Source organism: Amphiura filiformis, chromosome 3, assembly GCF_039555335.1.
Source record: "Amphiura filiformis chromosome 3, Afil_fr2py, whole genome shotgun sequence".
NCBI lineage: Eukaryota > Metazoa > Echinodermata > Ophiuroidea > Amphilepidida > Amphiuridae > Amphiura > Amphiura filiformis.
In genome coordinates, this window is record NC_092630.1 from 73306439 (window position 1) to 73333841 (window position 27403).

The 27403-nt window shown below is 35.0% G+C and overlaps 2 protein-coding genes across 2 annotated transcripts in view; one reads left to right on the forward strand and one right to left on the reverse strand.

Annotated features, from left to right (window-relative positions):
- LOC140149099 (cilia- and flagella-associated protein 46-like) overlaps positions 1-27403 on the reverse strand; it is a 114706-nt gene that overhangs the window by 34714 nt on the left and 52589 nt on the right. The window contains exons 28-39 of the mRNA XM_072171266.1: positions 17302-17511; positions 17115-17185; positions 15871-15946; positions 13314-13421; positions 12829-12985; positions 11790-12133; positions 10914-11144; positions 6508-6573; positions 5791-5939; positions 4836-4934; positions 1718-1871; positions 1410-1508 (exon numbers count right to left, since the gene is read on the reverse strand). Of these exons, the coding sequence (XP_072027367.1) occupies positions 1410-1508; positions 1718-1871; positions 4836-4934; positions 5791-5939; positions 6508-6573; positions 10914-11144; positions 11790-12133; positions 12829-12985; positions 13314-13421; positions 15871-15946; positions 17115-17185; positions 17302-17511 (1764 nt within the window). The remainder of the gene's footprint in view (positions 1-1409; positions 1509-1717; positions 1872-4835; positions 4935-5790; positions 5940-6507; positions 6574-10913; positions 11145-11789; positions 12134-12828; positions 12986-13313; positions 13422-15870; positions 15947-17114; positions 17186-17301; positions 17512-27403) is intronic.
- LOC140149313 (uncharacterized) lies at positions 18896-23230 on the forward strand. The gene is made up of 4 exons (XM_072171579.1): positions 18896-19053; positions 19970-20112; positions 21619-21780; positions 22130-23230. The coding sequence occupies exons 2-4, from the start codon at positions 19971-19973 to the stop codon at positions 23188-23190; spliced, it is 1365 nt and encodes a 454-aa protein (XP_072027680.1). The 5' UTR covers positions 18896-19053; position 19970; the 3' UTR covers positions 23191-23230.

Below are 27403 nucleotides of genomic sequence, written 5' to 3' on the forward strand. Positions count from 1 at the left end.
AAGTGGGAAATGATTCTATTCTGTCACAGATTTTGTGCTTCCTCCCTTCCTCTTCAAGCAATGTTGGGGTAGACATATAGCACAATCATCTACCCTTCCATTCACCACTCAACAATCTTACGATGTAGTGTGTATATGTAAAATGCATAAAGTGTGCCAACATTTTACGTGCATGATTGTGATTGCTTCTCCTATATTATATGATGTCATGAGTAGTGCCCTTTAACATTGCAGTACTAAAACCAGTAGGTGCGATATGCCATTACTTTGCTGCAATAAAACACAAGATATGATTGAGGCTACCTCAATTTCCTACTTTTCTATGTCACTTTCATTTACTAGCATTCGCTCACTTTTATTTGAAGCAGAAAATTCAGTATCAGCACAAGCTGAAAACTTAAGATACAAGTCAAGATGTGAATATGTGGAAAGGGCTAACATCAAGCATCTTTTAAGGGACATCACAAATCTTTTTGGAAACCACTGCCATGCTCTCTGTTGGAAAAAATGATTTGAGAGAATAATAATTTCAAATTAAGTTGCAGGAAAAGAGCTGTGTGACTTTTTCTTCCAAACAATTCGCAGAGTACCTAAGCGCTTTTGCATGCAACATTCGATTAGCTAGCCCGGGCACTAGCTTATAAGATCAGGGCTTGTGTTTTATAGTCTGCAAAAGCAGCAATTTTGAAATAGCAATTTTCAAATTTTTTTGGTCAATGGTCAAAAGCATATTTTAGAGATGTAAGTGAGGTAATGATCTACTCCCTGAAAATCATGCGAGCTGAGGGCGAGGCGTGCAACAGGGGTCCATGGGGCAGAGCCCCTGGTGGGGGTTCACCCCCTCACTCCCTCCTATGACAAATTATCATCATCCAATTCCGGAAATGTAAAAATTAAAAAAAAATTCCTGAAGTCTTACATTTATTTCTGCATATTTTTTTGGGAAAAAATGTACACCATATGAAACACAGGAAAAACATACTAGTTGGCAGATCTGCTAACTGCTCCAACAATTGACAAATGAACATAAATTCGTAAGGGTTCATTGGCCTATCATATTGCCGCTTATTAATGTATGTTTGACACGTTTCCAAACTCAACTGCTAGCCTGTTTTCCTTGAGGACACAAACCTATAATTTCTTAAACTTGACCTTCTTCACACAAACACACAGTTTCATAACAGGGGTTATTCTGTTACTACCAAGTGCAATAAGAAATGTTAATGCTGGATCTCTGCATATCCCTGTTTGTTCTTGTGAAATATCTGAGCTAACATTTGAAATCCCCTGGGCAAATTCAGCAAATTCCGGTAAAGTGTGCTGATGCTTTTGGGTTCACGCCTGTGTGTTGCGGCGCACTGTAAATCACTGCGCTAGTTTTTTTAAACAATTGATATGAATGCACCTACCTGTTTCATCAAGATTTGGGATTGTTCAGTCCATGCTTGCTGGTAAGACATAGCACTTAGTGATTTGCTTAAACCATGGACAGATTCCCTCACATCCATCTGTTAATTAAAAAACACATAACACACATTTAAACAATCATTTTTGGCGTACAAGGCCAAAACAAATATGGTAAGTCGTTTGGGTCACACACACACACCCCTACATAGCCAGATTCCAGTATTATCAATCAAACTAACTTGGCTGCTTTTATAAAAAAGTATTATAAGTTTCAGAAAGCTTTGTTTTCTTCTTTTCACATCTACTCTACCTTTTGGTCAGCTGGTATAAGGTTTCTTGTAGATTGCCTAGCTTTAGTTAATTTCTTATTCCCTGTCATTTGTCTCTGTAACTCCCTTGTACGTTCAGCTTCATTGCGTACTTGGGCCTGCCTTTCCTTATACTGAGCAATCTCTTCACGACATCTGGAAATGATAATAATAAAAAACAAAATTTGAAAAAAGATTTACATCTTGCAAATATGGAGAGTGCATAAAGTATTTATAATATTATTTACTGCAAGGAACTTTACAAGTACTATTTGGATTTTGAATGTACATGTATACTTCATAATCTACATTATGGCATTTGTTACTTATGTTTTCTGAATTATAGGTTATTGAACGCGTATTACTTGTTGGGAGAGATTTTAGACAAAATAATGCATGTGCGCTGATGTTGATGCATCTAATGCACGAGCCCCGAAGGGGGGAGTGCATTAGGCGCATCAACATCAGCGCAAGTGCATTATTTTGTCTAATTTCTCAAGCAACAAGTAATACGCACTCATTAACCTATTTCATACACAAGAAGAAAAATAACATATGAGTTTTGATGTTTTTATTACAAAATAATCATTAAAAGTGTTGGAAAATAGAACCAAATATTAATGCATCAACCCGCCAGAAAAATGAATCAATCCTTTGCGATGCCAGCGTGTGCGAAAGCCCTTCACGTGAGTACGCAGAGTGCATTAGACACAATCAATGCATGGTTTGCATTTTTCTAACGCTTGTCTCCGATTGGTTCTCGCTATCAAAGAGTGTATGAAAGTAGAATAATGATGAAGGCTAACTGTTTTTTGTTTATATATTATGATGTTGGAAAAAGAAATAAAGTTTAACACAGTGCAACAAGTTAAACTCAATTTACCCTTGCTGAGAAATGGACCAATCCATGTTATTGTTTACCGGGTCAGATGTCAATCATTGTCATGCAGATAAATTTGTATTGTTTGGCTCGACCGGGAACCAATGGGATTTACCGCCAGCGGGTTTCGAGGCGTGATTAGGTGGTGGTTTATTCACTGTTGGTTTTGTATTGGACACGACAACAACAAAAATCTTCCCACCCACCGCGCCCTGAGTGGACATGTGAGAAGGAAGTAAAATATAATTATGTGTGACAGTAATGAGATAATGACCTGTATAAATACAGATATATTTTATCTACTACATGGTAGTGTGTTAAATAATAGCTAATTAAAGCATTTAACTGTCTGTAAGTTTAAAAGAAAATCAAGAATTATGGTCCCTGTAGATAAGGAGGAGGAATAAAGAGTTGACGCCGATCATTAAAATTACATGTGACTTGCAATTAATTTCCCTTTCTCAGATCTTCATAGTTACAATGTACACTGTTTAATTAGATCATGTGTTCAATATGTTGCTACATAAAATTTATATAATTGTTCTGTATCAAACTTTTTTAGAATGATAGTTCAAGAGGGAAAGTAAGTCGTCAAAATTATATAGGCCTATATGTACAGGAATTGACAATCGTATTGTTACATGCAGGCACAGGTCCGGTGTCATCAAAAACAGTAAAGTAGTCTTTTATAAGGTCAAAGACTTCACACAGTAAGCAAAAGAAAATAATGCTGGGTTTTGAATGATCTTTTCTGTATTTATTTATTATGATATATGTATATGTCATAGAATGCTAACATTAAGACTTGATCCCTTGTAACTTCAGGTAGATCACCTGTTGAAGAGTCTCAGGAATTCCACTTGGGAGCGTGGGATCTGTATGCACCAGTACCATAATTTATTGTTGAGTTTCCAGCCATGATATTTGATGAATGATCCACGGGTTCGGGGTCAAACGCTCAGAATTTAGCCTCGGTGGCGGCCACCAGAGTGCAAGTTTGGATCACATTTGGTTTTGCTAAAGCGAGATTTTCTGCGCGCTTTGGTCGTTGTTTCGCTAGAGTCTTGGGTTGGGTAATTAAGCTCGATTAGAGAATCTCCTATTATATATTTGGCTATAATACTGGCTGAGAATTTGTTTGTTTGTTTGTTTGTTTATTTGTTGTAGGTACTGGTGGGGTCTTAAACAAAAGTCAATAAATGGTTGTCGTGTCTGATTGCCAACATGCATGCAAATTTTGCGTCCGAGTGTTTTCAATTTCTCTGTCTTGGGGTAATCCTTAATTCATTTTTTCTTTCTAATCTCTATCCCCTTTTCTTTGTTCATTTTTAAAAGGCTGCCTGCATATCACTTCAGAGGTTGCCATATATTATCTCCTGTATTAACTTTGCCATGCAACAGTACTGGGAGTTGCCAGCACCTGTTAGGCATCATACAATAGAGTCCCTGCAATTTCAAGGCTTTAGAAAAATCCTTTTATCACACATGACCTGATCAGGCTTTGGTATTTATATAAAACATTCCTGCTGATTTTTCAACTTAAACTGAATCATTTTAAATAGAAGTTCAAAGTTAGTGAACAACTAAATATCTATTCAGCATAGTAAATACTGAAAAAGCACCTTACATGTTACAAGTTATTTAGGTTTGATTAATCATGTGCTTACTTTTGTTGTCACAAGAACCTGATTTCAAGGCCACATACTTGTATAAGGTAACAAGCTTTCACTCTGCAACACAATAGTCTCTTTGCTAATGGTTTAGTTCAACTACTCCCATTAACATACATAGTTCAAAAATTGACCCCAAGATGTAAATGATGAGTTTTTGTACCCAATGAGGTCATTATGTGTACTTGCATATTGGGGATAAAGAACCACATCTTGGTAGATGGGAATGTCAACATGACACTCTCTCTCTCTATATATATATATATATTTCGGCGGTTTTTTTCTACCTGGGTAAATCATTCAGTGTTCAGATACTGTTTGCCTATGGTAACCACTGCAGGGTGTACAACTAGACTAGAGCTACTTTGATTGGAACTGGCTATGAGATCTTTGTCAACTGCTGCTTCTGCCCAACGATACAAATGCATTAATGTAGAGGGAGCGAATAAATCTGATAATGTTTGCCTCCATCTTACATCTGGGCCTCTCGCACCAGAGTTTTTAAAAAAAACTTTACCACTGTGCCACACTGCTCTTATATCACCATGTTCAACTGTTCCATTCTCTTACCTAGCTTGGTCTTTTTCATTTAAACCAGGTGAACCAGCAGCAGCTTCATGGAACTTTGCTGATGCAGATAGATTCAGCTCCAAACAAACATCAGCAGCACTAGAAAACATAAGAAAATATTAAACTGCAATTAATATACAAGGGTCAAATTTGTCTCAAAATGTCATGCATGATGGTCAGATGCTTATATCATCCTTTTCTGGTTACCATGGTTACTGTCATCTGTTGTGCTTCTGCTAGTTACACGAAGTTAGTCAAAAGCAGTTTAATTTGAACATGGTGGAGTGGGTAACACATTAGCTGTCTCAAACAAAACCACCCATAGGGCTTTATGTTTATTATTTGAATTTGTTGTGTGTGTGTTCCCATTTTTCACCTCGGTGATGTTGTTTTATATTCAGTTTAGAAACCTGTGATACATATTTGAGTCAAAATGCTAAAAACAATTGCTTGTGTTAGTATGTGCATTGGAGCAAAAGTTTGTAAAACTTTAGAAAAGTATCCCAATATTGAATCACATGTTGCAGAGTTGGATCTCTAGTGTTTCAATCTACAAAGTACACACCGGTAGTAGGAAGAGTTGTTAAGCTGTATCTTATTGCCAAAGAATTAAAAGATTACAAGAAAATTGATGCTCCTTCAAAAAACTATAACTTAACCTAAATAGCATTAACTTAGTATGAGAAGTCATGCTTAAATGGGCACACACAGGAACAAAAATACTGAAAAGATCAACTGATAAAGTAAAGAGACTTGGTTCAGTTCAAATGTAACATAGTCATGTTGAGCAACTTTTCCATTACTTTTCATTACTTTTTGCCCTTAATTGTATAACTATTAGCAATAGCCTGTGAATTCAGAAAGAATATTACAAGAAACAGAAAATAACGATTGAATTTTACAGTTAAGACCACAAATGCAAAAGAATGGAGTAATGAGGTGATTTCTAGCTTACATCAATCTGTATGTGTTCCCTGCTATGTTTGTATTCAGCATATCTCTGGCAATAACCTCCCCTAGATTGAGAGCTGGGAATACCAGATGACTGAAGCCAATACTACGCAGTTCTCTTACAAACATTTCAAGGTAGTATAAGGACAGAGTCTGTAACATAAAAATCAATAATAAAAGAATGTAAATATCATTAGTCGTGTTCCAATTTAGTCTACACAAATCCATGTGCACATACACACACCCCTGTACCGCCTAATCAGGGACATTTTGAATATCATTTTTTCAAAATAGTTTTTGTTTGATATATATGGGACTTCCACATCCCCCACTAGAGATTCCTGTTTGAAAAAAAGTCAAATTTTGGCATATTTAGAAGGAGGAGGGTTACGCTGTTAAAGTGGTGAGAACCGGGGACAACCTCAGTTGTTATAAAGTCCTCATTTGATGTGAAAATGTCCCCCATGTGTGCAAAAATCAGGCACATTCCCACATCCCCTGCCCACACATAACATGCACCACACACAAAGCCCCCAAAGTAATTTTGGAAATTTCACACCTATAAAAAAATACTGTGTATGGGCCTGCCTCGAATGGATGTACATGCAAAACATGGGCAAATGTGACTGTTGCTCGTGCAAAGAGTCAACCAGTCAAATATAGTTGCGTATACGTATATTACTCACATCAAACATCTATATACCTAATTTACAACACTTACCGGTTTTAGAATAGTGCCACTGTTAATGCCTTCTCCTGTGTTGTCTTCTTTAAAAGCTTCTCTTATCTACATTAAGAGGGTAATTATTACATTGTTAATAAAAATTCCTTTAAAAAGGAACAGGGCGAGCAAATGAGGAAGTGTCAAGATAAAGGTGTAGTAATTTTATTGTTTGAACTGTTTCTATAATTCGCATCGATCATAATGATCTTGCAATGAGACTGTACAGTGTATGGACGGTTTTTATAATACACACAATTATTTCTTTGCATTGTATTATTTTTATCAATAATCAATGAACCAATATGACTGACTCGAAAGTGCTCATTAATATTCAATAACATTTTTATTTAATAGAATAGTGGTTTCAAACTTGGTCAAAGTGTTCCTAATGACTTCCAGATAATTAATTAGTTAGCTGCTCTACTTTGCATAATTAATTTTTCCATTTAAAAGCTTACAGGGTAGTATTTGCACTTATTGAGAACATTTCATTAGTTTCCGCTGAATGTTATATGCTATAATAATGCGCATAATTATGCCCCCATCATCATGATTAATGTTTACATGATAGGCATACGTCTGTTTTACATGTCAATGTCGTTCATGGTTATTCGTTAAAAAAGCGAAAATAATTGCACCTAGGCCTAGATAAAAACATTTCTTCTTTATCGATGAATGAAGAAATGAAAAAAATTATCGAAGAAATGAAAAAAAACCAAAAACAAACAAACAATCTTATTAGAGATGAATTCAAAAGTTCAAAACATTACATGATGTTCCGAAAGTCATAACAGAAGAAGATCAAAAGAAGTTCAAAACATTACATGATGTTCCGAAAGTCATAACAGAAGAAGATCAAAAGAAGGTTGATTAATACGGTTGTGGTTATGCCAATAATGGCCCAGAACCACCTTAAGATCTACGCATGACAACATCATAAACTTTTTTTTATTGTCATTGCATGCTGTAGGCCTATTTAACTATTCTACTGCTAGCAACATTTGGCATTTATTGAACATTGACTTCAACGTGTACAGCTGTATACCACCACACCATGTTCAACCAAGTTAGCAGATAAAGGGCAACCAGTTATTGACTTTTCTCCTGGTAAATTGGTCAATAAGCAAACATTCTTGGTCTGAGCAATCCGACAGCCTCGCCTCATGTTGACATAAATTAATTGACTGTAGTATCATGAACAGATTCTATACGCTATAGCAGAACAACAAGCACATACAGGCAAGTATTTTACCAGTATCAATAAAACTATAATGAGGCTATTAATGTAGCCCAACTGTACGCATAATCTGGCAATACCGCTAAATCTTAAAGAAATGAAAAATATCTGTTGCAATTTTTTCGGATTTGCATAAAAGTAATTCTAGTTCATCCAAGTTGTAAAACAATTATTTCTTTTAATACAAACACATTCCTTGGTAAGACAACTTTATAGCGCTGTTTGAATATCAACATGAAGTAGTAATGACAAATTTAAATGTACACTATCGCCTCTGTAGTTTCCTGATTACATAGACAGCACGATTATTTTATTTTTATTCTGCAACGCTGTGAGGAAATAAGTAAGCCAAAACCCATCGCAATAAGGACGAAAAATGCTTTGCATTTTTCGCCCAAAAAGTACATTACATATTGCAAAAAATAAGGAACATAAGAAATAACAGTTTTATATTGGATTTGATTTGCTCCAATCAGGCCAAAGGCAGTAATTGTGAAATTGGGACACAGGTAAACATAGGGAGCAAACAAATAATAAACACATAAGAAATTTGGCATTATAAAAACTCCTAACTTCACAACCAAGTATGTTCTGTGTGCAAATATCATAAAATATCAATAAAACAATCCCAGGGAGCACTTTTTAATCACTAATCAGGGTTGAAATTTAGGATCTTTTGTACCTGTTCTGAAAAAATGTTTGAAGTCCCATTTATCATTTATTAGAAACATTATTTATAACAGTTTTGTTTATTATTTTACTCCTTTCTACTTCATATTTGATGTTGTTCACTATCAGGACTTTGTAGGTGATTAGATTTTCTCTATGCTATTCAATAGAGGCCGTCAGCCTTTCGCCATCTTGTGGGTACAATTGATACGTGTGTTCATGCGTCGGACACTACGCGCAGGGCGCAGCTTGCCACGCAGCTGTTATCACGCATCACCACGCATGGAGATCGAACGACCATCGCAGTGTGTACCCACAAGATGGCGGCATATGACGTCACGCTGACGGCCTCTCTACCTCCATCTATTTCACATCTTGCATGCACAATTTTCACAAAATATGTTTCTACCACATTTATTTCAATACTTCACATATAAAAAGAAAGACAAATGCACAAGGGAAACTCAAGTGCATATCTGATTGCAATAGTTCCATGATAAACCAGAGATAAGAAACATTGAAAGCACAGATTATACAATCATTATGTTGAAAGATAGGGCACATCTGCACAAGTCCAAGCACTACTAACATTCATAAACATTGAAATATCAGAGGTGCACAATTGGAGGTATTGTTCTGAAAGAACTGAACTTTGGAGTAAGGATCCCATGTCTATTCCATTCATTTATTGCAAAGTAACAGAAAAAATTAACACAACTGATGAGTCTGAATGTATTGATGTGATCACTGCTACAAGCAAGCAGATAGTCAAGCCTGGCATTTAATTGTGATTTAGAGGTTAATGACTGCACATCAGTTGTTTTGAGGGTATTGTGAAATATCTAAACATTGTGCTTTGGAACCAAGGAATATCCCGAGGGGTGCAGCTGGAGTCATTAACCTCAGTCATAACCATCACTTTTCACTTTTGCAATTTAATTTACGTCAAATTTTCTTCTTTTAGATTTGAAAACAAAACAATTTTAACTGTATCTTTCATTTTCCCTGTAAAAAATCGAATAGCCGAGTAAGGAAATACTGCTGGTGACCAATCACACTAGCACACAATCATGCGATGTCCAAATACAGCAGCCAGCATCTGCGTAAATTGTTCGAATGCATAAAACATCACTCAATGCGGTTATTGTAAAGCCTACTTTTAGCTACATCATGAGATGCGGTCGTTATACTTTTTTAATAACCTACATTTGCGCCCACACATTTAAAAGTTATTATCTGTGATTGGATTAAACACATTGCGTATATTTATGAGGTTATGAATTTGGATCAATCAATAGGAGAATGAGAGATGTGATTTGAGCAAAAACATATTAATGAATACAATTATCAATCAGCAAGTGGGTGTGCACTATTTTCACCACCAATTTCCTAGTGCCTGATCTACTTGGTACTTTTGTGCAATATAACAATCAGCTTTGATCTTCTTTGCCATGTTTAAATAATTATACCAATCAATCTTCATATCTTTCTTCTTTTTTTTTCAGTTAAAAGTGCATAACTGGATAGACAGCCTTATCTTCTACTTTATGCCATCACAGTTGAGATTTGGGCATTTGAGAGCATTTTTTTTTCTCATAAACTCAGGAAAGCTTTTAAACCTGAGATGTTTCATTTTAAATGAAGTGGTAGTCTCATCCTTCTGGTGGTGTACCACACAAACTGTATCTATAAAGACAATTAAAAAAAAGAGGAGGGGATAATTTGGCAGGCTCCCCCCTCTCTCCTGGTGGTTTACCACCCAAACAATAAGCACTAGGCAATTGTGACACTCATTTTATGCTTCTAATAGTTAAACTGCTGGATCAATTTAACTCAACCTGATAATCAGATTGCTCTGGTGATATATTTCTGATAGGCCTCTATGTAAGGTAGAAAACACAAAACGAAAATACCAGACCACCTATTTATATAATAGTATAACTTGACAAACTTCTTGTTCAATTGCTTCAAAAAGAAATTTTACCACAAAAATAGTCACTATATTAAATAACCATAATATAATAATGCTTTATTGATGTAAATTATAAATTATATCTTGATTCTACAAGATTCCTTTTGAATTTTTATATTAATTTTAAATATCTACTATTTGAACAATGTTGGACATTTGGCATGCAAAGGATCAGCCATAACTGTCTCATTAAATTTTATGGGGTCATTCTCTTTGCAAGAATATGGGTCATACTAAAGGGAGCGCTCAGATTCTGAAATTTTGGTTGACTTGTGACCACAATAAGTCAATAAGCAGCATAGTCAACACTATAATAAAAGTCAAAAATAAAAAACAATTCTGTCAATCAAACACCGTTCATAATTGGTTAGTATCAAGTAACTAGGACAGTTCCTTTGTTACGAGGTACTAACCAAGCATGGGCCGTGTGGAATTTAAATGACAGAATCATCAAACGCAAACTAGCTTGCTTTTTTTGTTCGTTTTTTTTTCCGATTTGTATTACAGCACTACTATAGCTCCTACCTCATCGGGCACATCATAATTGGCCCATTCTTCAGGGTTAGCAGGTACTGCATCCGATGGTCCTTTCCTCTTAGGTTTATCTCTAGGTGTCTCTTGTTCTTTACCTCCTTTATCTTTACCACCTGCTTTCTTGCCTTTATCTGTGCCACCTTTACTGTTGTTCAAATCTCCTGCAGCTGCTGCAGCTTTGGCTAACTCCTTTGCAACAATGCCACCAGAAGGAAGGCAAACCTATAATGATAATAAGAAGTGTTGTATAATTTATATCCATTTGCTGATATGTTAACCCTAACCCAACCTGTGGTTTTTTTGCTATCGGAAGGGAAAGAAGAGAAGGTAAAGAAAAAAGTCACTTGGTACCCCCGGGATTCGAACCTCGGTCCCCTCGCATGCCACGAAGAAGATCACTGACCTGTAGCCACGGAGGTTACACTGACCTGGGCAGTGATTCCTTGGGTATATATGACTTAGGCTGATTGCATCATCAAGTCACGTGGAATGCATGCACGCACAGTGGTTTTAATAGTGAGCTTTAGTGCGACTCAGTTCTGTTAGGGTTAATGCATCTAAAGCATTTTTTCAACAAGCACAAATACAAAGTTATTAACTTAGTTTTATACACAACAAAGAAAAAAAGTAAAATCAGAGTCATCACAATCTTTCCATTCAAATAAATAGTTGTATGTTAAGAACTCAACAGCTTAGCAATGGTACTAAGTAACATACATTTTAGTAAGCAATTTTCTTATATTTGTTGGCAGTTTTCACATCATGCTTCCAAACTCTGTTATTTGTAAGGCTGATTGGTTCAGTTTGAACTCATTTCCTATCTCCTCTAATCATAAATATTACGATTGCTATCAAGTTTGTACTAACCTGCCAGATTCTTTGTAAGAAGCCCCAAGCCATCATGCAATAGCTGTTATGTGCTAGAGAGCCTCTCCCAGCCATCATAGCAAGCATCACATGCACACGGACCAAGTGCTCTAGCTGGCGAACGCTTGTCAATTCCGCAGCCGTCAAATTGATATTAGACACTGACAACCCAATGATGGATTCCTTTTTGACTGGAATGATATCCTTGGTAGGATCATTTTCTTGGATGCTGTTGGATTTGGTTTCTGTAGGTGCGGGTGTGGCCGGTGCTGACTGTTGATGCTGGTCAGCAGCTCTGTTGGCTGATTTCCTGCCACGCCTTCTACGAGAAGATTTTGCTGAACCTGTTATTATAAAAAATAACATTTAAGTAATGATATACATGATGAGTATTCTATGATCAATTTATTTGATAAATACTAGCAGCAGATGTCAATCTTATCTGCGCAAATCCTTCATATCTTTTATTTCATTAAAATACAAACAATATACTAAACATATCCATTTGAATGAGGAGATGCTCAAAAGGCCAAGAGGTCTGAATCATGCACATGAGTAAGTTAATCAGTATAATAATACTTGGCAAATGAATATTAGGACTAGAGTTTAGAGCTAGGTGAGGATTAGGGTTATGGTAAGCATAATACATTGTGTCCCTAAAAGAACTATCATCAGAAAGTTTAATTGTTGGGTATTTTAATTCCTGAATCAAATAAAACTAAAGAGCTGATGTGGTTGAGGAATAAAACAACCCCATTCTAAGAATATAAGAATTTTATGAAAATATCTCATTTTCAAACCGTTCCAAAGATTTAAATATCAACCAATGATCTATATCTGTATCAATTATTGCGCACAAGGCATCTATTGACATTGGTGCTGTCAATTGTCAAATATCAAAAGGTATGTGATAGCTGTTTTATTCCTCAACCACATAACTATCAGTTCTGTTTGGTTCAGGCATTAAGATACCTAAATTTGTGTATTGTTAGTACTAATGAGTAACACTACAACCATAATTATAGAGATGTCTGCTTACCTTCAATTTTGACCCTTGTGTGTATCTTCATTTTGAGCAGTATATCCACAGCCCATTCTAACTGATCCATACAATCTTGCAATGGAAATTCATTCAGATACAGCCATTCACTGAACTCTATCAGATATTCCACTTTTTGCCAGTCACTTGCACTTGACTGAAATAAAATAAGCAAGAATACACCATCAAAATTATGTTTGACTTTCAAGAGAAAAAATACTTGTTTCTACAGAAACGAGGGAAAGAGTTTAATAAGAACGATCATTCATGTGACAATTGCTTTTTGAAGAAAAATAAAACATGTCTCACACTGAATTTATTAAATTTATTGAATTTGTAACCTCCAGCTTACAATAGAACCTGTCAGTGCGTACCCAAGTTCGAGAATTCGTTATTTTGCCTATAGTAAACCAATTTCTTATGCAAATGTTGCTTGCTGATATAAAAATAATACAGTTTAACGGCCACTATCCATTGTATCCTACCTGTAATGCCGCTATAGCATTTTGATAAGATGCAAGCTGTTCTAGTTGGTCCTGTGAACACATAGCTACCTTGTGCCACATCAAAGACAAGTAATCTTCACTTTCATCCTGTCAACAAGAACATACAGTTAGCATTCTTCAAAATCAGAGGTTATTTTAATATGTTGCTTACCTACCCCACTAAATTACCAAGTAGCACAATAGGTTAATTTGATTATGGTTAGCTCTGAATGATTATTTCATACAACATTGTAAATAAGTTTGTGTTACTATTCCACTGTCAATTACTTGAGTTCATAAGTGATCCATGATTTCTGAATTTGACAGTCTTATTTGCACTTAAGAATAACACACAGTTATCCTATTTTCATGCTAAATGACAGATTATGTCTTTATTAGTATGAGCTCATATTTGTAATTTACACGGTTGTTATTGATTCTTGATTCAGAAATGCAAATATCTGATTTTCACTGAATTTTAGCAGCATTCTGTTTTAGCAAATTACTAATTGTCGCTTTAAAGAAATCTCATGTTGCCTCATTTTGTGACATATCACATGAACAAAAGCTTTCCTCTATTCCATGTTTCTTTTGCATGTTTTAGATTTTGCCTGGATACTCTTACAGCAAGTTAGCATAAATATAGGTAAAGTTTGGGAGCAAACCTATGGTCAGGGTTGGACAACAAGGCAGGTGCAATATTTGTAACATTTCTAATCATTCACAGCCTCTTAACATCACTCATGGGAAGATGGGAAGGACACAGAGTTTAATTTGGAAATATTTAGGTTCACTAAAGCTATAATACTGTTACAGAAATGGATAGATTGCATACTAGGACACACACAAAAAGCACTACTGGTATATTCAAAAAAAAAAGTGCTTCACTGTTGTTCTAAAGTAACACTTCTGGCTGGCACACCTATTACATACATTTTTAAATTTCACCTTGGTTTTCAAATATATCATTTGTGACACGATCTGTTCCAAGGGGGCCAAAGGAGGCATTTTTGAAAATTGAGTTACTGTAATTATTACATTATATATACAATCTAGGCTATCATTTACTGAAAACACCAAAGGTGTAGCATACTTGGTTCTAAAGTTATGAAGTTTTTTGATGTCTATTTTCTTATGTATTTTATTGTTTTTTACTCCATATTTTTACCTTTATCTCAGTTTCAAATTTGCCGCCATGGACCAGATCGTGTCACATTTACGAATATCATGAATGGGTTGAAATCTCAGGGTTGCCCGAATTGTATTTATTAGTAATCACTTGACAATTTACTTATGCTGCAGAAAATACTTGCGGAACAATTTTTGCATTTGAAAATATTATACAAAGCATTTAGAGCAAATAAAGGAAGAAGGTGGGCACAAACTAACAAATGCAATTTTGGTTAACATACATAAAATCAACTTCCAAATTTTACTTATTGTAGGTATAATCACTAAGCATGGCATTTTTGTGTCTATACATGATATACACAAAAGTAAAGAACACCACTTTTATGTTTCTGAAGGTTAACAAACTTAACTATTTCAGGACAACAAACTTTTACAGTCAGCCATGCCAAGCCATATTGTAAATGTGAAGTGGCAGTGTTGTCTCATAATAATTTGTCAAATTTTTAACTTAACTAATTATCAGATCTGTGTTGGCACTGCAGCTTGTTTACCAGCTGAAAATACCAGCTCTGATAAAATATTGGGAGCATGAAATCCCCTAAGAAATTCATTTACACATAACCATGCTTGGAAATCACACTGTTGCTCATTATACTCAAAATACAAAGGAAAATGCAATTTCTTTTTAACCATCTTACCTCAATAAGTTTTTCAAAGTCCGTAAGTTTGCACTGGTGTAATAACCAATAACATGATAAATGACAACTTTTGTCAGTGGTTTAGTGTTAAAGGGTATGGGGTCACATTCTCCCATCAACTGCATACATAATTGAGAAATTCCCTTCTTCAATCCAATCACATTTCAGCAATTGTTCAAACAGTAATTACATTTGGTGGACCTACTCATAATTCATCAAATGTGGATTGATAAATGCGGACAGAATTGTAAAATCCTCAATATTATACTAATTTTCAACTTTCAGAACAATATTTCTGGAAGACAATTGTTCTAAAAAATTAAAATGAAAAGTTGCAATCTATTGATTTAAACTTCTACACTTTTTACCAGTCTACTTCACTGATATGTAAAAAATCCAGCTTACTTGAAGACAGCAACAAAATCAAATTTCTTCATGTCTGATGTCACCTGTCAATCAAACTCCCTAAGACCCATGATTGGTTGGCATAGGGTAAACAAGAAAAGAAATGTTGCCAAAATTCCATGGTTACACTTGGGTAACCAATCATAGATCGTTCAGAGTTTGGATTGACAAGTGACCTCAGTCGTGAATCTGGGTTCTTTGCATCTTCACCTTTGTGTACAAAGTTTTAAGCATTTTCAGTTTGCACCAATCCACATGTATTCAGTATTCAAAATGCACCTTAATGACTAATGACTAGGTAATTAATTTAACAGGTTATTTACCTTGAATTTAGCAATATCTACATGAACATCCCTGCCCAATTTAGCTTTGACCATCAGTCGATGCTTGAAAATCAACCTAAAATAATGGAAAAGAAAACGTGTCAATAGATTAAAGTTAAAGGGACATGATCTGATTGGAGAGGTTGTAATTATGACAAATATAAACCCCACTGGGAACCTGTGCAAACTATGCTTAATTCCGTTTAAAACCTGAAATGTTTGTTACATGTCATTATGGTCCACTTAATGCTGACACTTAAAATCCTTGACAAAGCCTGTGATAGTATCACAGTAAATGCTTGAATCAGTACCAGATATGTGGGCCTCATAACAGCACAAATTGATACTGAATAGAATCAGAAAAGCGAGCGTAGGTGCAACACAAACCGCGTCAGACATAGTGGGTTTATATGCAGTACTTGCCAAAAACGGGACATGTAAGCCTATGTACTTTTTGTGCACAGAACAATAAAAGGTCAAACAATTCTCACCTATTTTCTAGGTACTGATTAAACCATGAGAGTAGAAATTTAATATGAGAGTGTTCTGGGGAAAAATGCCTCTTGTTGGGACCAGGGCATGAATCCCACTGAAGCTATGCTGGAAACTTATAAAAAGACATATGAAGAGATTAGTTTCAAAACCCCTTACACATCCACTTTAGCAATTTTGAGAAAACATCAATAAATCATCAAAAAAAGTACTGATATATGAGGGTTTTCAACAAAAGCAGTTTATGGCGGGATGCTCATCCTATCCAAGCATCCCGCCAAAAACTGATTTTGTTGAAAACCCTCATATATCAGTACTTTTTTTGATGTTTTCTCAAAATTGCTTAAGTGGATGTAAGGGATTTTGAACCTAAACCCTTCATATATTCTTCAGTAAAACTACAGAATGCTATGAAAATTCTTCATTTGTTTTCATTTGCAATCATGGGATGATAACCCCTCCCATTGCCCAGTCTACTTCCACCCTTTGTAGTGCTGCCTTTGGATATATGTATCAAAATTATAATTTGCTGCTGACCTTTTTCAAGCTTTTGATAACAAAAGGTGATGAGCATGAGGTAACTTGAAATAATTTACCCAGCAACTGTCACTTCCCTATCTCCAGTGGCGGCACCAGGAACTGATTTGGGGGTTTTGCCTCAAAAGTGGGGGGGGGGGGGGGAAGAAAAATAGTGGGGTGGGGAAATGCCCCCTTGCCACTGCCAATCTCTCACAAGTCATTGTCATACTTACAGTCTGTGTTTGGTACGAGGCATATCCGTGATGGATTTATCCATAGCAGCAAGTGCTTCTTCCCACTCATTCTGGCAATTAAAGAAATACAATGTCAATCAACCATTAATCAACTTTACTCCTTTGCTTGCTGGAATTATTTGCTCACACACTAAAAACCAAATCAATGATTCTATCAATTTCCTACCTGGTCTGCATAAGCTTGGAATAGCACTCCATACATAGCTGCTCTCAATGTCAAATCATCTTCTGGGTCAGATAATATCTGTGCAATGGGTGAAGTTGCCGATACCATACCAGTGCTACCTGTAGGGCTAGAACTACTTGTTGAGGACTTAGAAGGATTACTTTCTGTTGAAGCTTGGGATCCTGAGCCTGGAGGTGAGCCAGATTTGTTCTGTAATAAATGAAATGAATGTGGAATATATCATAAAATATCAAATATACCACACTGTGCTGGTTTTTGATCAGGAAATTAAAATATCAACAGTGGTACAACTTCAGCACACCACACTGGAGGTAGACTCTGAACATTTTATTTTTATAGATGAAATAAAATAGAATCTATTCTCTTTCTATATTTAAGAAAATAGAGAAGAGAGAAGAAATTTGTTTATGCAGGCACGTATACAGAACTTTAGAAACGGGGGGGGGGGGGATCATGAAATGTCTAAATATAACATATTGAAGCTTAAATGGTAAAATATGGTTTAAAATGGAACACATTTGTGTGAAGCAGGCCTAATGTCAAAAAATGGTCAAATATGGCAAACAGGCTTTTCTTTTTCTCCAATTTCTCTTCTCTTTTTTTTGAAACCATGGGCTACTGTTATGAATGGATCTAATTTACATCTAATTTCCTGAATTTACATGAATATATTCAGGATTGGAAATACAAATACTTGATAAAAAATTAAACATTTAATTTTTTTAGCCCAAAAAAATGAGGAATGTGAAACCAAAGGAAAGCCGATAAATGTTTAATAATCCTCTTTAAATAAATTATGTACATTTTTTTGACTCACATTACATAAGTCAACTGGTAATTGTACTCTAAATCATATGTATTACCCAACTCAGACCTCACATACTTGATCTCAGAACTCTGAACTCTCAAAAAAGTTAACCCATATATACATTAAACTACAGTCTAGACAAAATGGGTGCCACTTTCAATGTAAATATCAGTAATAGCTTTTGCATACACCAATTCAATGGGTCTCTTTAAACCTGGGGCACTCAATAGCCTCAATATAAAGGATTTGTTTGTCCCAATAATTACTGCAATTAATGGATTGAATTTTGGTATTTATCCAGGGAAGTAATATAAGTAAGGTTTTGATGTTGTTACCTGAAAGCAACAATTTAGTTTCATGTATCTTTTAAAGCTGTCTGACCATACTGAAATTAATGCAACTAAAAGCTACTAAACTAAAAACTGCATAAATGGAAAGATTTTTATAGACCAAAACAACTTGTTTAATAAAAAAGAATGAAAACTTTGAATATAATACTAGTCTATGTATGATTGAATGAATGCTAAAACAAATGGCTACACTGTTATCTGTAATATAGCAACCAAATTAAAATGTTCAAAGGAAGTAAACAAGCAAATAAAGCAAGTAAGTAGATAATAAACAAAAACATAAACATTATGTTCAACTATGAGTGTCACAGGCCTATACCACTCAAGTCAGGCAAGTTCAGACTTGTCTACTTGGGGAATCCCGAAAAAGAGTTTGGGGGCAAAAGTTTAGCTGGTTTCTACAAATATGTCAAAGTTAACCACTGAAGAAAATCTGACTTGAATAAAAGTGCAGTGTGTGGAATGTGTCATTCTGACCTCCAAAATACAATGGAGATTTCCTTGTGTAAGTGGTTTTAGGTATTAGAATTGTCAAGAAACACATTATTCAAGCTACAAGGTGAGAAGAAGAAGGTAAGATGCTTGTGTTCAGCATAGATGAAAATAATTCATCTATAACTTTCTCCAAATTATTGATTTTCATTTTATTGATATTAAGTTATTTCAGTAATGTTAGGTGTGTGAGTAAATTCCACTTTGAGTTATGATCAACATGGTATTTGGGACTTTTTCTGGGTAGTGAAAGTTCAAGCATTCATCTGTTGGTAACTACATAAAAATATGTATACAAATAATACAAGTACTGGGGCAGGGATATTCAATTTCTGTGATGGTTTATGATTCAATGTTCAGGTAGGCTGGGTCTATTCATCTAATTTCAGGTAAGCTTAAAGCATGTTGCTGTTATATTATCCAGGCCTATGATTTAGTTGTAGCATAGTTGGGATGGGACTTATAACACAGGGGAGGGGTGGCGGATCAAACAAAAAAGCAAGAAAATGGATCATTTTTCATGGTCAGGAAATAGGGTATCCAAAACGGCAATAAATTCAATAAGTTTACTTTACATCTCTTTTAATTTAAATACTTGCTTTTAGGTTATCAGAACAAAATCAAGAGGTATATCTGAATAATACTTAATATGGTGTTAAAATTGCTAACAAAATAACTTACACCAAGAAGAATAAAAAAAGAAAAGAAAAAAAAAAGAAGTGATTTATAGTGCGCTACGCTGAGCACAACGCCTAGACGTTGATCCACAAGCCTCAGCACACTTTACAGGTTGTCGCTGACCACTACGGCCCCACATCATTCCATAAACCATTTAACAACAACTCAGGGACTTTGCAGCTTCAAGAGCGCACATCCTAGACAATCCGCAAATAACCTTTGCAACCAGGATCAGCTACCCGAGTACAACCACGATATGCATATTGCGGAAATAAATAAATAAATAAATTAAATTCTTTGTATGAATTGTTTTATTTAGCATGGATGACCCAAAGCGATGGACAATCAGTAGCATAAATCGCAAGTTGATAGTTACAGATGTGTATGTAGAGCAGATCAAAGATCACATGATGCAGGGTGGAATTATGGAGTGTGCTGACTTTGAGACAATACAAAACTCAGGTATGTACATGTAGTACCAGACACTAAAGCCATTATATACCTTCTTTTTAAATAAATTTCTTTTGAAACCTGATCTTTTGATATAGTTGTAATGTTTAAATGTGTTGTAAAATGATAGTTTTCACTATCACACATCTCCTTTTAATTCAAAAGTAGAACAAATGAGGTAAAACAAAGAAAATCTCTATTTCATTCCAGCACCTATAATTATTTTCAATGCCTGAATCAGCGTGCGCCAATCATTATTGAACAAAGCTTCACACAGTAATGTATAAATAAGATGAAATATAAAGATGAATAATGATATAAGTCAATGATTCACAAATGCACAAGATATTTCAGCCATCACTAATATTTTGATTGGTGAACACAGTAGTCTTTGCTTGTTTGTTTTGTTTGTTTTAAATGATCTTCCCGTAGGAACTTGACAACAACCCATAATAGGAGAGGGTTAACGGCTCGCACTACCCCCATCCCCGGTCTACGCCAAGCTGGCCCAAGTAGGCCAATTTCGACAAACTTTTACGTCTTTCAGGAAATGCCATTTCGTAAGACTTGCATCTTGACAATCCTTTTTGGACGGTACAATATTTGCTCTAGCCTTATGGGTAACGAGAAAGGTTTTCACATGGTATTTTAGTGTTCTATTGGCCATTACAATCATGCAAAAAGTAGATATTCAAGAAAAATTGAAGGTGTCACTGTGAAGTAATTTATGGCTTTACCGATTAAGATAGTGATTTTCCTTTCAATATTCTGGCTTAATATGGATAGAAAACCTTCCTGAGTGACAATTATTACTTATAATATTATCTTTTTTGTGAAACAAAATTGAAATTTGATAGAAATCACATTATAAAGACTGCAAAAGAATTAAGGTATCAGCTGTATATCCTAAACAAAGACAAATATATGTCAAAATTAAAACCAGCAGCCATTACCTGTACCCTTTAGCTCTGATTTATACCTCATTTGTTGAAATTGGTTGATAATTAAAGAAACAATGATCAAAAACCCACAGAAGGAACAAAATCAAAAGTTGCACTTTAATGTTATTATCAAGGGAAAATACAGCGCTAGTTCTCTTGTTCAATAATGCTTTGTGTACAAATCAATAGCGCATCCAACTTTGGAGCAAACTGCAATCTTTCTTGGCATTCTAGATAAGTGTCGCTACAGACTAACTAGTTTTGTTTTCTCATTTCTGTGTTTTATTATAAGTATTTCATTCATAGAGTATTGACTAGAATTTCTGGTTGACAAAAAATACTCACTGATGACTAAGCAACTGAGGGATGCAAAAATCGCCAGAAGTACTTCCAGCCAATAATATGGGAAAGGTGGATCCCAGGGGTCATCAGCCAAGATGGTTAAAGTCTAAAAAAACAGCGAGCATTTTTGAATTTGTCAATCAGAAAATCTGGTCAATTTTGATCTACAATCCTACAAATGCATCAACTTCATACTTCAGAGCAATCATAAATTCTTTTCTTTTTGTTCCTATAGGCAAGAATCATAAAGCCTGGGCCAGTGCATTTCTAGATATCTTGGTGACTAGAGGCTCCCTAGCATTTGATACATTTTGTGAGGCCCTTGATGACAATCGACAATCACATATCAGTGAGAAACTTCGCCATGATTCAACCATGCTTGCTAATCAGATAACAGGTAGGTAAACTGTCATCTATTCCATACCATGATTTCTGCTCTTGGTAAAAATGCAGGACTTGATGAATAATGGGCCACATAAGCCAGCCATATACTTGTGTGGTGGCTGGAGTCATCTTTTCACTCATTCAGAGAAAAATTATGTGGGGAATGAGGGGTAAAAATAGTAAGTTTATGAAGAAATTTCTTTTAAGAAAATTGTCTTTATTTTACAGGAAAGGGATGAAAATAAAATTGTGCACCTAGGCATAGTATATTATCTCAATTGAACTATGTCACTTTTCCCATTTCTCATATTTTCATCTGTAATATATAATTCTTAACTTATTTCTCTTTTGTCATTGATCAGGTAATAAAGTAACCGTAGATGCATCAACACTTCAGAAGCTCCTGCAACAAAATGATGAATTACGGGAGTCAAGAAATAAAACTGTCGTTATGGAGAAAGAACTTGTAACTTTAGAGAAGAGAAATGTCAAACTATCCAACAAACTGAACAAAGTCAGGAGGAAATCCAATGAATTATGGGAAGAGAATAACACAGTCAGAGGAAAGCATGAAGAAAGCCAAAAGATCTTAAACACAGTCACACAATTCCTTGAAGACAGTAAATCCCATGTTAAGGAACTCAAGAATGAGAAAAATAACTTGGAAAGAAGAGTTGCCGAACTTGAGACACAACTCAAATTACAAGATGCAGAATTGAGGATTGTTGAACAGGAAAGGAAAGAACTTGAAGATCATGCACTTGAGCAAGAATTGGAATGGTCTTATCAAACAGGTATCATTTCAGACTTAAAACAGGCAGTTACAAGGAAAGATGATGAAATGAAAGAAATGTCACAAAAACACCAAGCTGATGTAGCTGGACTTCAAGAGAGCATTCAACATTATAATCAAAATGTGACTGATCTTGAGAATGAACTGGCTGATGTCAGAAGAAAACTTCAAGAGATTGAAACTGAAAAGATTGCCAGTACTGCAATGAATAAACAGCAGGAAGAGTGCATTTTCAGTCAAGAAAACAAAATTACTCAGCTTACAAAACACTTGAATGATATCAAACATGGTCTTGCTCAAATGAAAGACACCATAACACAAATAACAGACGAGAAAAAGGTGCTTCAACAAATGGTAATTCACCAGGAATCAATCATTAAGAGGCTGAATACAAATCTTGACAATCACTCAAAACTGAGCAATAACCGTGAAATGATCATACAACATCTCAACTGGAGAATTCATACTCTTCTATCTGATAAAGACTTAGCTGAAAAAGAAGTGATCTCAGCTAATCAAAACTTACAGCAGATTTTACTGCAGCATATTAATCTTGCACAGACTGTGTTGAAAACACAAAGCAATCAACTTGGACATTTAAGATGTTTAAAATACAAGCCAATGGAATAAGTCATATTAAGTCCATTCTATTCCTGATTCCAGAAAATAAAAACACACCACAGCACTCATTGTTCTGAATTTTGGAATAAGAGGACAGTGATAGGTCCAGCATAGGCAATGCGTGATAAAATGTAGGCCTAATATGTGTCCCACTCATAAAGCCTGTGAAACCAGAATATTGATAATTTTTAGTTTTACTTCACTTGCTTGACCAGATATAGGCCTATAGGTTGCCCCTCCCCCCTCCAAAAAAACAAAACCAAAAAACAAAAACAAGTGGGCCTGTTAATGTAATGCTATCTTGAAATGTGTTTTAAACAGTCATTCAGTGTTTATATAATGTGCCTTCATCAAAAACGATGGGCAGCCGATGATTATGATGATGATGCTGATAATGATACTGTATATAATGTTATAATGTGAATGCCACATCTTTCAGCTATTGTTGGCAAAAAAACCTATTTGATGTGAGTGCATGCAATGTACGTTCATTTCAGACGCATACATCAATTTGAACTTTTTATATTCAACATGAATATATTTTATATTTTTTGGAAATCAAAAGTGAGCTAAATACTACAGGTTTACTTTTAGAAAAGCAGCTGCCAAATCTTGCTTTGCCTATATTAGTGCTAATATCACTTCTATCTTCTTTGAACAATATACATTCACTTCTGTTTCATTATTATGGAGATATAGAACTTTTTTCTTTTAGAGGGTGCAAAAGACTATTTAATTAAAGGTCTTTAATCTGATCGACAGCCTCATCACCCCCCCCATTTTCTCAGTGTTGGTGAGTTTTTGGTATCATATAATAGATCATATTTTATACCATCCTGAAATGCTCTAAATCTATGTATTTCTGAAGAAATAGTGAAAAAACAATCGATTTCTGGTAATAATGACTATTATTTATACAATATTTCTGCAGCCTGCCTTTGACGGACACATGCACTTCAATACTGTATGTAATGGAGTCTTTCTTCTTTCTGAGCCAGTATTACTGTTATATTCAATTACATTGTAGAAAAAAAACTTGTTTTGATGTTTTATATGTGACAGTGTAATCACCCCTATCAAAATTGGATAGACAAGTGAAACATTCATTCAATGTTTGTGAAACACAGACTCACCCCAGTATCTATCTTACCCTTCCCCACTCCCAATCTTTCAAAGTTGGAGGGTCTCATGAACTTTGTTCAACATTAAATTGGGGGAGCGCGGGCAGAGATATACCAAAAGGCAGCCAAAGTGTGGGTAAAGCGATGGTATAAAGTATTATTCAGATTTCCGTTTACAAATTAACCATCGCGTGTACGTGCGCGACGTCAAGCGTGTGCTTTGAACCATGTGCAAAATAATATGCGCTGGACGGCTAGCAGTGCGCTTAATTTGTAAAAGGAAATCTGAATAATACTTTAAACAGATTCATTTACTGTCATTAAATCACACACACTCACTGTGATTAACCACTGTATAAAGATATATAAAACTTTTATTATTTGTTATGGTTAATCTGCTGCATGTTTTTTAATATGAGTTTATCGAGTCGATTAAACATTGTTTATTATACAGCAGTATATACTCATTTCCTCTAGACCACAGCGCATAAAAATACAACAACAACATAATATTTACAAAGCAATAAATAATCAACAATCTGAGTGAAAAAAATACTATTGAAAGAGATGTGTTTTGAGACCTTTTTTAAAACTGTAAATGAGCTAGAAGTATGGTTACTGATGGGTAATTTATTCCATAATCCTGGTGCTGTGAGCGAAAAACATTTATCGGCAACAGAGTTAGAGATCTGTGAGAAAATGTGAGCTTTGCGAGACATGTGATATCTGATGATGAGCGAAGTCCAGAACGTCCAGAAAGTCCACAAATATGGCGTGGCGTGATCTTGTTTTCTAGCACAAAAAACTAATCTGGCAGCCCAACAATATTGCTGGATGTTTCCAAGTCCATGAACCAACGAATACGAGTGATGTTACGTAAGTAACATAGCTCAGTGGACAAATTCTCACTTGTCATGCTAGAGGTCCCGCATTCGAGACTCACTGCAGCCAGGCCCCCTTTTTTTCACTATATCTTTCCAACTGTGACATGATCTGGTCCATGAGGGCCAACGGAGGCATTTTTGAAAATTGAGTTATTGTAATTATTACATTAGGCCCTTCACAATTGAGTCTTAGTTTCCTGTTTCATGGTTGAAAACAAGGGATGAGGCGACTTTTAATTATTAATTATTAATTATCTATTATTTTCTTTATTTTAAAACAAGTGGTCGCATCCTACATCAACCTGTTTTGATCGGAACATGCATTTAATTATTTTACAACTATGTTTGATTTTATACATAAGTAATGGTACAATTATGTTCTTTGTTTATTCATCATTATAGTTGATACAAGCAAAGTCAGAAAGTAGCACATGGAAGTCATTAAAAGTTATTTTAAAAGAGAAAATCCAAAATAAATATAAAATAATTAAATATTGTGCAATTCTCTACTTTGAACTAAGAATTAATTGTAAAGGGCCTTATTCATACAAAAGGCTATCATTTACTGAAATCACCAAAGGTCAAGCATACTTGGTTCTAAAATTATCGGGAAAATTATGAAGTTTTTTGTTGTCTATTATTTTATTGTTTTTTACTCCATATTTTTACCTTTATCTCAGTTTCAAATTTGCATATATTAGTAGGCCTAACTGTACTCTCCTATAAGGTGGGCTTACACCATTTTTATGCAAATTTACATGTCTCTGTTATTAAATACACCTTTCCCAAGAAAAATATTTATAAAATGTCATATTGAATCTGGGGTGTTTAATATATATATATTTTTATTTCTGTTGTTTTATGATGTATTGGTTTGCCCATGGAAGGCTACTACTTCCATGGTTTGCCATACCACTTTAAACAGGAAGCCAGGCTGGCCAGTTCTCCACAGAAAAATTGACAATACACCTGTTACTTTGATGACAGATAGAACATGGATAAATTTTAACCTTGACTAATTCCCCAAGGAACTTGAACCAAAAAAGGGGCTTTCACTTTAAAGGGAAAACACACAATATGAATTTTTCTTATGACCGATCCCTAAATATTGTTTAAATTGTAAATATCCATTAGCTAACAGTAGTGCTATAACATTATGTATCGAAAAAATGACATGAATAGGACTAATATTAAAAACAGTAATGCAAGTGTAGCCCTTACCTACAAATATTCTACATACATTGTGAAAAACAAATTAATGCAATCTACTGAAGATAGCTGTAGGAGCTATAGCATGCTAAACAAAAGTTAATGCTATCTATGTGTGCCTACCTTTTTTTCCAGGATTGCAGAATCACAAAATGCTCATTTAAAGGGAATTTTACATAACATGCTTGCATGTCAGTGGCCTATTGGGTAAAACTTCAAAAATTACAAATTTCCACTCCTTGTCATCCTTTGATAAAAGCATGCAAAATTACTTTGACACTAATTTGGCCATTTGCCTCAGTTGACTCACTTGCACAATGTAGCTACGGTACTACTTGTATGTTTTGAATGAAACACTTTACCCCCCCCCCCAGTGGTCAAAACATGATTTTTTTTCTTAATTCAAAATTTAAAAGTTTTATATTCAATTTTTTCTCTTGTCTTAAGAGATAAAACCTTGTTATGTAGGTATGAAGATTGGTGGAGGCAAAGCATGTAAGTTTCTCAAGGGGATCCATCTTAAAATAAACAAATTTAAAAACAATATTTCAAAATTAAAAAGATATGTTTCAAATCACAAATTAAACAAAAAGGTGACCTCTTGATAAAAAAAAAACTTTGTTATAGGTGTTGTGAGGGCTAAGTACATCAAGTTCTCAAGTGAGTGTGGGTCAAGAAATTTCCTCTCTACAACACCAGCCTAAAACCACCACCAAGGTATTTTTGACCACTCTCTAAATTTACATCACACGTCATACATTCACAAGTCAAAGGTCAATTATTCATTGGTAGCGATAGTTATCATATTGGGGAATCCCCTAGCCCAGCAGCTGTGCTGCCATTTTGTTTTCCATGCTGTGCTACTGTATTTTATCAATAAATATTCTCAACAATAACATGTTTATATGACTGTGTTCTGCTAGTGTTTACATTAGGTAAGTACTATAATACTAGCTTGGGGGAAGTAACTACATTCACTGTGGCTTATGACTTCATGTTGGCATACCT

Excerpts from the sequence above, each read along its gene's own strand:
- LOC140149313 (XM_072171579.1), top strand. The coding sequence starts at position 19,971 with ATGGATGACCCAAAGCGATGGACAATCAGTAGCATAAATCGCAAGTTG. Across the intron at positions 20,113-21,618 it reads TGAGACAATACAAAACTCAG|GCAAGAATCATAAAGCCTGG; the intron begins GTATGTACATGT and ends TTGTTCCTATAG. Across the intron at positions 21,781-22,129 it reads GCTTGCTAATCAGATAACAG|GTAATAAAGTAACCGTAGAT; the intron begins GTAGGTAAACTG and ends GTCATTGATCAG.